Here is a 12,466-nt window from a genome sequence, read left to right on the forward strand (position 1 = left end):
TTGATCTCCAAGTTGAGCAGGCCACAGGTTTATGTCACTGCTGTGTATGGTTTTTATAAATATTACATTTAAAGCAAGTAAAACCTAACAGGATAATGAGAAGTCTGTATTGTGCTCAGACAGTTCAAAGGCTCATTAAGAATAACTACTTCTGAGCTTGTGCAACCATTCCTGTTCAGCAATCCAGCATGTTCTGAAGATATTATATAAAAAATATATGCCTGCAAATTTTCAAAATAATCACAAATTGAACTGATGTCAATGTTGGTATGTATACCAGAAAGGTCCAACACCAAACAAAACAGAAGCCAGCACGGTGGTAGTGTTTGAAGCCCATTTCAAAGGCTACAAATGGGAAACAATAGAAAAAAAAAAAAAGTAATAATAATAACAAAAAAGTTTCTGAAGGCACTATTTAAAATTGCTTATAGGAAAAATTTAGGTTGTTGATTAGTTATTTAATTAGATTTGGTTTTTTTTTGTTGTTTGTTTGTTTTAAAGGAAATCTACAGGGCACAAACTAAGAGCCTGACCATCACCTGAAGTACAGCACTATAATAGCTAACCTTATCAGCTTCCTGACAGAAACAGTTATTATACATGAAAGCTGGGAGACTCATTTACTGACAGTTTAAAAAATAAGCAAATTTAGGATATTCAAGGAGAACAAAAAATAAAGTTTTCCCTTCCCTGCCTGCTTCTGAACTTATATATTCAGTAGGTACAAGAACCTAATTTATGCTATAACAAATCTATAAGTTCATTTCACGAATATCAGTATCTTTATGCTAAAATCAATTTTCAACAATTGCAGAGAAATCATTATAGGTTTGGAATTTTTAAAGACCTAGGTTCTACATTCTCCTGCTTCAAAGTACATTGTAGCCTTAGACAAGGCCCTTCGTGATAGTAAAGTCTCTTTCATGCTATCCTTAAAGTGAGGAAAATATTTGCTGAGATATGTGATTAATATCTGAAAGGTCCTTTTGATTTGTAAAGCGATTTAAAGGTGCTAACATATAACTAATATATTCATTAGATTCCTAAAATTGTCTCATATGTTTTATTAACTTTTCACAATTCATAGATCTAAATAAATCACATTGCTGTTCCAAATTGAAATCTATTTGCAATAAGTTGACCCCAAATCTCTTTTGCAGTGTTGCATTCTGATAAACAGTGACTTTGTCTTTTCTGATTTGTTGAACAGTCACCTAGATGCCAAACTCTCTTATTATATTGAACACCTAGGGGCAAAGTAAGGCAGGGAAGACAGAGAAGTTGTTTTTGCCAAGCCTCTTTAAGTACAGCTCAGTTGTAAACTAGCAGACCTTCAGGGAAACTAACAACACACTTTCTTGAAGATACTTCATGGAAAAATTCCCCTTCCATCATTTACTGGTAAATTAATTCACAGAGCTTAGATAAGATGAACTTGCAGTCCTTGTATTTTGCTCTGATCAGGACTGTACTTTTGAAATGAATCTCTTTCCACCTACCATACTTTGATTTGCATTGAAGAATGCACAACTTCAGTATCACTCAGATTAAACAAAAATTTAAGACGCACTCTAAGCATGCCACTAATATGTTCCAATTGCTGCAGATTGTTCTAATTCATGGGACAAGACTAAAACTGTTTGAACTGCTGACCCACAAAACGTACAGTACAGACTTCAGGTTCTTAATATCAGCACTTGTACAGACTTTACGCAAAGAAACAGTTGATAGTGAGCTTAAAAGTTATTAAGCTATCTCTGTTTCACTAAAATAGATGCTAAGTTATACAGATCACATAAGTCAATGTTTATCAGATGCTTCTAAAAAAACTACCGTTGAGTGCATATTTACCCTTAAAACCTAAGCACATATAAAAGAGTTTGCCCTTGTTCATAGGGGAATATACAATTTTCTATTGATCACAGGCTAAGAATTCATACAAGAATTATCCAAGAGTAGATGTTGCTTGGGCTCACTGATCTGTTAAGCTTGTGAATCTAAGTTCTGCATAGTATCCTTTCTCAGGTATCTGGAAACACTTGTGTCAGCAGAGCTCCTTCTAAAAGCACCACAGCAAAGACTGATTTCAAGGAAACCACAATTTCCAAGCCTTTCCATTTTCCTTTAATGGAATAATGACATTTAAAGTCAGCTAGCGAGGATAAATGGGATAGCAGGAGGAGAAATACCATTCTGTGTACTTTTCCTCAACCACCTCAAGGCAACTACTTCTTCCTAGCATATGTATGGAATATAAAAGGTACTTGGAATTGAATGCTTCATACATACTCAAAAAGGCAGTAAATAATACTATAGTATATAGCACTTTTGAGACCAATCTTTACTAATGTAGCAAAATGGAACCTACCCACAGGAATAAAAACACTTTTTACTTTGAACATTTACATGTTTGAGGGAAGAACTGTTCTATATCTTCAATCTAAAAACTTTATTTTATTTGTTGAGAAGAAAATAGTGATTTGATCAAAACTCAATTTGATTGCTCAAAACTCACTCAATTGCTAAAAGTGATCTGATATAATTATATCAGTCCAATAAAAGAATAACTGCTTTCACAAGTAGGGATTGCAGCTGAGTGGAAAATAAAAAGTAGATGCTTAGTTAACATGAATCCAGCATTCCATGACTAATGTATGGATAATAGTAATAATAAAACTAACAAAATGAAAATAAATTAGCCCTGTTTTCAGGAAAAAATAAATTATAAAAAAAAACAACTGATAATAAACTATGCATTTCAGTTAAAAAAAAAAGTAGTTAATTTTTGCTATGTCATATTCAGTAAATAAATGATCAAATAAGTCAAGTAAGGATGTCAGAATTGTAGAACTGTGAATATCCAACTAAACATCATTTTGACTCATCATTATTTAGACTAAGGCATTTCATACCTGGTCAGTGTATATTCCAGTTAAATCTACAGAGTTACAAAAATAACTAGGAAACAAATGACTTAACTGAATAAAACTCTCAAACCAAAACTCTGCAGCGATTAGAGAGGAGGGAAAAATGAGAAGCTTGCACTAAGAAAAATATCTCTGCAAAAATGAGATTTTCATGAAACAATACAGTTTTTTGTTGTTGTTTGTTTCAACATTATAAAAAATAAAAATCTTCCATTTATTAGAATTCAGCAATTTGCATTGGAATACTCAAGTATGTAGTTTGTCCATCACAGTCAGTTCTTTCTCTTTCTGATCAATAGGCCGTGTATCACCCCAGGAGCTCTGTGTATCATGGAAGATGCAGTCAGTTTGAGAAGATTAATCTGAACAGAGGACTGTTCATGTTTTAAACCACAATATCACCAGAAAACAGAGTAGTTTGCAACTACTGACACTGGCATGACAAAAAGCTCTCTGTGTAGAAAGTCCAGTAAACATGTCAAGGTTAGAGACAGAGTGCATGCACACACAAATTATCTTTACACTTAGCATTGCCTCTAGAACCTCTCATCTCTTGTAATATATAGCTTTGATCATAATTTTTCTGTACTAGTAGAACCGAAAATGGAATGAACAGGTTCTGCTCCCACTGCCAGATACCTATGAGCAAGATCATCTGCCACAATATATTCTTTTGCTATGAAATGTAATATGTTCTAGCAACAACAGAATTGTTTCTACTTAAAAAAAAAAAAAAAAAAAAAAAAAAAAAAAAAATTAAATTTCCTTTGTAGAAACACATTAAAGCATCATGGAAAACACACCACAAATAGATACAGTTCATTTTTTTCTTTTTTTTCTGTTTTCCGTTTAGCACCGTAGAATGTATTCTATATAGATCTATTTTATATCTACTTTACAATAGCACAGCAGTGCTATTATCTGACATTAATTAACCAATTTCCTTTATAGTTAAAGTTAACTTACTTTATATTAGGGATGGTGGAGGCAGCTGGAAGAGGAGGTGAAAGCCGTGGAGGGACATCATATTCTTCATTTATCAGGTGACCATTTGAAAATACCTAAAATCATACAGAAGTTACAATGAGTCTCTACTCCCATTTATCACCACAGATGTTCCTCAACCAGATATTACAAAACTGACTTTGAGGAGGTTACGCATTAAAAGTTTCCTAGGAGTTCATACAATTGACCTATACTCTTAAGTGATTCTTTTCATATCAATTTCAGCTCATCCCATTTGGGAGCTGTAGAACACACTTGCTTTAAATTTTTCCAGGAGAGGAATTTTGATGTCACACTTCCTAGATGGACTACCCAGTTACAGCTAAACCACTTGGGGAAAATTAGACTGCAAACTGATGAAAGCAACAGAGATGGTGTACAGATGGAAAACAACAGGAACAGCGTGTTAAACACCATTTTTTAAACCTCTGTGGTGCTGTACCCAGCAGAATGTAGAACTTTCTTCTGAATTCTTGGCCTTAACCAAGAACAAAAAGATTGTATTATGACTGACAAACGAATTAGGGTTGGAAATTCATGAAGTGTTACCCTTGAGAATGTTCATGCATCCTCAAATGGTAATTCAGAGTTGTCAGTTACTCCATTTAACCAAATGGCTTAGACCTACTAACTGAACATGACATTTCAAACAACATTTGGTTAAAGAAATACCTGTGTAACCCCTCTAGATTACAATTGCTTTCCACACTGAGCAGTAATTCTGATTTGATTAGTATTGTTTCCATTTGCTTCAATATTGTGCCTAACCACAACTGGAATGTTAAATGGCTATCTGAATGTGCTATTGAATTTACAAACCCAGTATACTTTTAAAAGCAGATTAAAATCTACAACATTTAAAACTTCAGTCTAATTCTATGTAAAATTTTGGTCTTGACCTCAGTTCTGATGAAAGAACATTCTTATTACAAATAATACCATGAACTTCTTAAGCACTTTTCATCACATAAACAACAACTTTCTAGCAATAATAACTTAAATTTAAAAATCACACTTCCAAAGTTACCACAATATCCATTTGATAAAGAAATATTGTGATCTTGGGAAAAGGAAAAGAAGAGATGATTTCTAACTTTTTTTTCTGAATTGCAAGCACAAGCTATATAGTTTTCAACCAAAAAATAGCAGCAACACTGAATTAATACTCTGCTCTATATAGAAATATTGAGATGCTTTGATTAAGTAGCAGTTAGAAGAGAAATGTGGATTTTTCCTTAGGCCATCAACACTTGCTCTCTTTCCAAATTCAGGCCTCTCCAAGTACACAGTCTTGCAAGTTATTTGAAGATGACTAATACTAGGACTACTGCTCCGCTTTCTAGTCTCTCAGATAACTTCAATTAACAAGTGGAAACAATCAATCCTCTCTCTCTCTCTTTTTTTTTTTTTTTAAATAGAAAAAACACCCTAGCTCTAGACACTATTCAGTGCAGCCAAGGACAGACAATCATACTTCTTAGGTGACAAGCAGAGGCCTCCCAGCCAAACCAAGCTGGACAATCAGTGGAAAGATTGCAAGTGACAATTCCAAACACCCTCATAGCTCAAAATGAATTATTGGACACTACACTGGACTTCTGTCCAAGAAAAATAAAAAATGCTATGGAGAAATTACAACAACATACAGCTCCAGCAGCTGGAGCTCTGATTTAAAATCCAAAGGAAGAAAAACCCAGCTAAAAATATTTTCATTACTGACAACAACTGCATTTGCTAGTTACTGTTAATGAAGTTTAAGGAACTGATGATAATATCAAATCAAGCAATGCAACTAAAGCCGTGCCATCATACGTTTTCATGTTTACTGCCCATACAGTCAGTAACAAAGATACAACATACTATTCTACATTTAGCTTGGCTTTTGATGCACTCATTTCTTCTTTCTTATGGTCAAGGTAGATTAAATCTTTTCCAATAGATTATAGTGAAGATCATCACTAATTTAATGTTCCTTTCAAAATAACATTTTACAGATAATTAAGACCACCTGATCATTAGAATATTTAGCTTTAGTTAATGCATGCAGTAGAGCTAACAACTTAAGTATATTTGTAAATACCATACATACATATTACATACTTTATTGATTTAAGGCGTTACCCTGTCGTCACTTCACTTTCCACAGAAAGTAACTACAGCACCCAGCAAACACAGAAATAATTTAGGCATTTTCAAAGTTGACTTAAGATGCTGCATAACTAAACTTGTACTATGCACCAACTGTACAAATCATTTGCTGAAAGAATATAGCAAATCTAAAATTTTCTCTCCAAGCCGTTTTTAGAATGTTCCACGTTAAAACTTAATTTTAACTTAGACCCTGATATACTGCAATTTAAGAAATTGCAGAATGTAACAAACCATTTATTTATGGCCTGATTTTTATTAATAACCAATAAGAAAGATTTACAAACACAAGCACTGTAGCCAAGGAAAACAATGCAGCAGTAGGATATCAAATTATGGGTTCAATAAATTCACCTAATTTCATACCTTGGCACCTTCCACAGGCAATTCATGACGTCTGTGTTTTCTCATAAATCCTTGCTCAGAACTTATGCGGTTGTGCCTTCCGTTTATGTTTGAAACTGCAGTCAGTCCTGGTTTGGGAGAAGTGTCACTTCCTGTTCGAGATCCTACTAACTGACTTGTCCCAAACACATCTCTGGGACACCAGCCTTCAAGGGGCATCGGCTGGTCTCTGGAAGGCACGCTTTCTGGATGATGCAAGTGTCTGCTTATCCTGTTGTCTGGTGGAATTGGAGGAGGTCGCTCTGGTGGGGGTGGTGGAGGATCACGCAAGGGCGGTGGTGGTGCTGGCAAAGGTTTGTCTTGTTTCCTCACCATACAAGGAGAAGACTAAACAAAAACAAAGTTAGGGGGAAAAAAGTTACATATATAAATGTTTATTTCATTTCTTTCGTGATCAAGTATGGTTTTACCATTCCTAATAGAGGCATTTTCCAGGCACCAGAAGAGAAGCTGCCAGTAAGTTATAAGTTAATTTTACCTTTTCAATCTGCAGACTACATGGTCTCTCTTCAGAAATTAAACCCTCATTTCTGCTGTTAAATGAAGAACCAAAGAAGGCACAGGAGAAGAGAGAGACAATTGCCTAAAGCAGACTTATGTAACTGATAATATTTTTCTAGAATCCTTTATTCTGTTTTCTATAATGCTTGCTTTGAATCACTTATTCAAAACTGTTGAAAAGAATTCTGAGGAATGTTAAGAAAAATAGACCATAAGGATGCACGAGAAATAAAGAACAAACAAAAAACACATTCAAAAGGAAATAATTTGTGTCATGGAATAAATACAAAAAGATTATGAGAAACATTATACAAAATAATGCTTGATCCAGGTCTTCCTAGGTTATCAGGAAATATTTTTATTCTACAAGCAGTTACAGTATAGGGAAGATTCTTTCTGCATGCATAGTTCTCCTGGACAGTCAATTCATATAAAAAGGATACAATATTATCATATTAAATAAAAAAAGTATTTAATCAAAATGCTAGTTAAGAAAAACATTAATTCTCACTATCAAAGCAGCAAGAAAACAGAGACCAAATTTTTTTGTTGTTGCTGTTTTACTGAAGAAAAGGGAGAGTTTTGACTGTAATAGTTTTGGTAGAACAACTTGTCTTTCTCTTTAAGCATGAAATTGCACTTGCTTGTTGTTTCCCATCTTGTTTCCCTTGTATTTCCCAAAATACTTCTATATATATATGGAAATGTATTATGGGAAAACAGAAGCATTTTCAAAATAATTGAAAAGAAAGACACGAAGTGATATTAGTGATATTTCTAATTCCATTTTTTTAAAGCCATAAATTTTGTACAAATTGTCTATCAAAGAATATTTTAATAGATATGCCAAGCTTATATTCTCAATGTGCTGCAATTTCTCTTCTATAACATAAAAATGTGATTAAATAAATTTAAGTAACTATTCAAACTTCTTTCGTCTGAATTATAGACAATCAGAACTTTAAAAAGTTGATTTTCAAGCTTGAAGCAAAAACCCAAGAGTACCAAAAAGGTGTTTCATATTGGATTACTATAAACACACGAGTTCCAATTCATATTTAAAACTTCAATTTGAATTCACTAAGATCAAAATTTGAATTGAAATTCCTCTCTCTATACTGCAATTGAAACAAAATGAGCAGCTCATAATAGGAAGCAACAAACATAGATGTTTTGCTTCATGCTTACTAGAAAATTATTTAACTCTTTAGTATCGTTAGTTTCAAAAAACACAGTATCCAATTCATTAACTTCAGATATCCTTCTTTCCAAATCGGATATGGATTTAATGGGTGGACTGTTCAATGGACACTAAAATTCTTGCCAGACTGTATCCAGAGTGTTGTTATTCAGAGAGTGGTGGTCAGTGGTTCAATGAACAGATGGGCATCAATGACAAGCTTGCAGATTTACACCAAGCTATGTGGTAAGGTCAGCACACCCAAGGGAAAACATTTCATCCAGAGAGACCTAGACAGGCTTGAACGGGGGTCCAGGAGATCCTCATGAGGTTCAACAAACACATCCAAATGCAAGCTCTTGCACCTGGCTCATAGCAACCCCCATAATTCAGTACAAGCTGGTGGATATAAGAATGAAGCACAGCCCTGCCAAAAAGGACTGCTAGATGACAAGCTAAACATGAGAAAGCAATATGTCCTTGCAATCAGAAAGCCAGTGTATCCTGGGCTGCATCCAAACTACTGTGGCCAGCAGGTCAAGAGAGGTGATCCCGCACCTCAGCTCTGCACTGATGAGGCCTCATCTGGAATACTGTGTCCAGATGTGGAGTCCTCAGTACAGGAGAGACATGGAGCCATTGGAGTGTGTCCAGTAGAGGGCCACAAAAATTAAAGGGATGGAACATCTCTCCCCACAAGGACAGACTAAAACAGCTGAGGTTGCTCAGCCAGCAGAAGAGAAGGCTCTGGGGAGACCTGAGAGCAGCCTTTCAATATCTAAACAGGGGCTATAAGAGAGAAGGGGACAGACTCTTTTGCAAGGTCTGTTGTAACAGGACAATGGGAAACAGCTTCAAAGCACATAGACTGTATAAGAAAGCATTCTACAATAAGTAGTAGTGAAGCAGTGGAACAAGTGGCCCTGAGAGATGGTGAAAGCCCCTATCCCTGGAGATGTTCAAAGTCAGACTTGACTGGACTATGAGCAATCTGATCTAGATGTAGGTGTCCTTGATCACAGCAAAGAAGTGTACTAGATGAACTTTAAAGGTCCCTTCCAACTCAAAAGATTCTATGATAAGTATTTCCCCTGAAACTTGAATCATAATATATGCCACTTACAGTTTTGAAAGCAGGCTACCAGCACATATTTTTCTTGTCTAAGTACTGCACAAGTGAGCACAAATATCTGACAGTGAACAACATGTAATTTTAATGAGATAATGGCCTTTAAATCTACTTTCAGGAAAATTTCACTTCACTTTGGTTTCACAAATCAAGGTTTATTACTGAATTGATCAGTTAACAGTGTTGCTAAATCAATGTCTTTAAAATTCTGACTAAGTATAATATAACCATCAGATGAACAGGTCACATTTGACCAATGCATGTAGCTGTAATCATCTGACTATGTAACTTATGCAAAAAGACAGATATAACCAAAGTCAACTGAAGGAAATAAGGAACTCTAAGTGACTGAATTGGATGGATTGAGAGCTTTTTCTAAGCAAAAAGGAAGTAAAAGTCTTTTTGAAGAAACTCCTGAAAAAGACAACACACACACACAATAACCTAATAGTCAGTATTCCAAATCAAGCAAGCAAGCACACACCAAAACCAAACAAATCTACTGAATCTTCATGTAGAAAGAAGGGTTGGTAAGAATTACCTTTGGTGATCCAGTTGGGCTGGCACATGGAGACCGTGCTACTCCCTTCTGAATAAGATCCAGACGAGGAGGTACAGGTGGAAGACTAAGATGTGGGATTTGCAGGGGGTCTGGAAGTGGTTTTCTTCTTTGTGCAAGAGGGGAAGATCCTGGAGAAGTCACTGGTGAATTCTGCCTCTCATTGCACTTCAAGACAGAAAAAAAACAGAAACAAAAAAAACCATAGAATTTACCTGATGATCAAGTACGTAATTTCATTTCATAAGAAAAACGTTTTATATTTGCCAGGTATTTATTGATAGTCATTTACCTCAGAACCCTTAATTCAAGTATAACATACGTACTCAGATCCTGATCACTGGAAAAAAGTCTTAAAGTCCTTGCATCTCAAAACCATGTTAATTTGTGATAAGAATAAAAGAAAATATATTCCTGTAATTTGTTTAAAAAACAAGCAATCATTGCTATCAAAAAGAAACAACAACAAATGTAAAAAGCGATTCTGCAGTAGAATGTGGTACTCTTGATAACTTTCCATTAGTAAATATTCCACCTCATAATTCTCTATGCAGCTTTCCAAGCTGGATGCCTATTTTGTCTGTTAACAGCAACCCATTGTTATATCAGACTACCACAACAAAAACTGAATGTGTGTCTTCTGAAAACTTACTGAGCAAAATCATCAAGACAAAGAATTTATTTCCTTCCTCATTGATTTGCTTTTAAATATCATCCCCAAGTGACAAATCACCATTTTTTTTCCCTCGACTTATCCTTTCAAATTCATAGGCACAGTGTAAGTTGAAGAACATTCTTCTAAAATATTGATTTTATTATTTAAAAGTAAGAAAATACGCTATACTACAATCAGAATAAAATATTTCACTCCTCAATCTACGTTCCACCTACTTCTGCAACTAGTCACTGTATCAGTGTACACTAAGTAAATCTGGTAGTTCATGCCATTCTGTGTTAATTTTTGGCAGAAGTTAGAGTAGCTTCAAGACATTCACAGGAGTTGTAAGACTCAGGTCACTCATGCACTGAGGTATCCTGGTATTCTCACTATGCATCTTGCTTATAGAGACTGTATTCTTACACAAAGCACATAAAATTGCTCATGCAAATGCATCCGCTAAATCACTTTGATCAAAACTTTCCCCTCTGTTTATAAGATTTCTAACATCAACATGGTACATCCTACAGTTACAACAGGGATTTGGACTAGAAAGTTCTTCAATAAAGTGAAATCAACAACATTATCTTTATATATATACTGACTATCTGAAAGAACCTGAAAACTTAATCAATTCAAAATTTATGTGAAAGTATCTAGTAATTCAGTACTTTGTGTTTTACATCATAGGGTACTATTCTATACAATTGGGATCTGCTACCAGATTTCCATCTGAAATAGAAGCCACCACAATATTACTGTGTTAACAAGTCAAGAAAAAAATGAGAGGGATGAGCAAGAAGGTGTTGAAGAGCTAGAGGTCTAAGTTTCAATTCCCTTGCCAGAATGACTTTTGGTGACACTTATGATCTTACCACTTGGTCTGTAAGTGTAAGGTCAGTGTTGCAACTACACATTCAACTTCAAGAGCCCGAACAATTCAAAATTCACACTGTTAATGTCTGCCAGGAGCTTCCCAGCTACTCTTTTCAGTGAGGAAGTACTCACAATGTTCATACTAATTGGCCTAAATTCAATACTTAATTTCAACTTTTTTCTTTAATTGGTGAATGTCTCTGACCTCAACTGTAAGGACACGAGGATATAAACATGAAAGACAGGTGAGGTGCTTACCCTCTCTGATCAATGTGAAAAGGGAACTAGATGAATAACTATGCTAGATACTTATCTGCAAGCACACCTGAGCAACCAGAATTATAAACTGACTATAAAATGAATGTAAGTTCATTTGCCTTAACAGAAAGCATCCATCAGTTAAATATCCTAATAAACACTATGTCACTGAAGAGCATTAGTTTTCAAAGTTCAGTTAAATCTCCACCAAGCATTCCTATAAGCCAAGAGCCATATAATATAATATATTCAATCCTTTGGCTTCAGCATCAGACAGAAGATTAATTTATTCCTGAAACTGTTTGAAATAGATCTAAATAAATAGTCTCACACCTCCAAATGGATACTATTATTAAACATAAATGGAAGCGTTGTAATAAGTCTCTACATTTATCGTAGCTCAAAAATGGAACCAATGATGGCAACAGGCTAATAACTTATGAGATATGTGAAGAAAAATGAAAATTGCTAATAAAACATAAGTTACTCCAACCTATAAGGAAGCTGAACCCATTTAATTGCTTGGTGCTGAAGTATGAGAGAGTACATTGCTGGGAGAAACTATAAACTATGATTCTTTGTTTAAATCAATAGACAAAAATAAAAAAAAAAATAGCATCAAACATTTTCTTCAGCATTCACTGTTAGATTTCTTTCATATTCTCATTTTTTTTAGAAGTACATTTCTTCATATATCCAAGCTGTCTAGTTGCACGATTACTTGATTTTTCAAACAATATGGCTGCATTTCCTGTGGATGTCAGGGTATCAATAGATGTACATAACTACTATTTTTGGCACAGAATAAAACCTCTTAAAA

The 12,466-nt window shown here is 34.7% G+C and overlaps 1 protein-coding gene across 6 annotated transcripts in view; it reads right to left on the reverse strand.

Moving 5' to 3' along the window:
* The window catches only part of CBLB (Cbl proto-oncogene B), a 116,691-nt gene that overhangs the window by 18,141 nt on the left and 86,084 nt on the right, over nucleotides 1–12,466 (reverse strand). For all 6 annotated transcript variants that reach the window (XM_085546118.1, XM_015877632.3, XM_085546131.1 and 3 more), the window contains 3 exons: nucleotides 9,837–10,022; nucleotides 6,447–6,812; nucleotides 3,894–3,988 (listed from right to left, as the gene is read on the reverse strand). In XM_085546118.1, coding sequence (XP_085402244.1) covers nucleotides 3,894–3,988; nucleotides 6,447–6,812; nucleotides 9,837–10,022 — 647 coding nt within the window. The remainder of the gene's footprint in view (nucleotides 1–3,893; nucleotides 3,989–6,446; nucleotides 6,813–9,836; nucleotides 10,023–12,466) is intronic.

The sequence above is a fragment of the Coturnix japonica genome, chromosome 1 (genome assembly GCF_054131305.1).
Source record: "Coturnix japonica strain WE chromosome 1, WE-NBRP24, whole genome shotgun sequence".
Classification (NCBI taxonomy): Eukaryota; Metazoa; Chordata; class Aves; order Galliformes; family Phasianidae; genus Coturnix; species Coturnix japonica.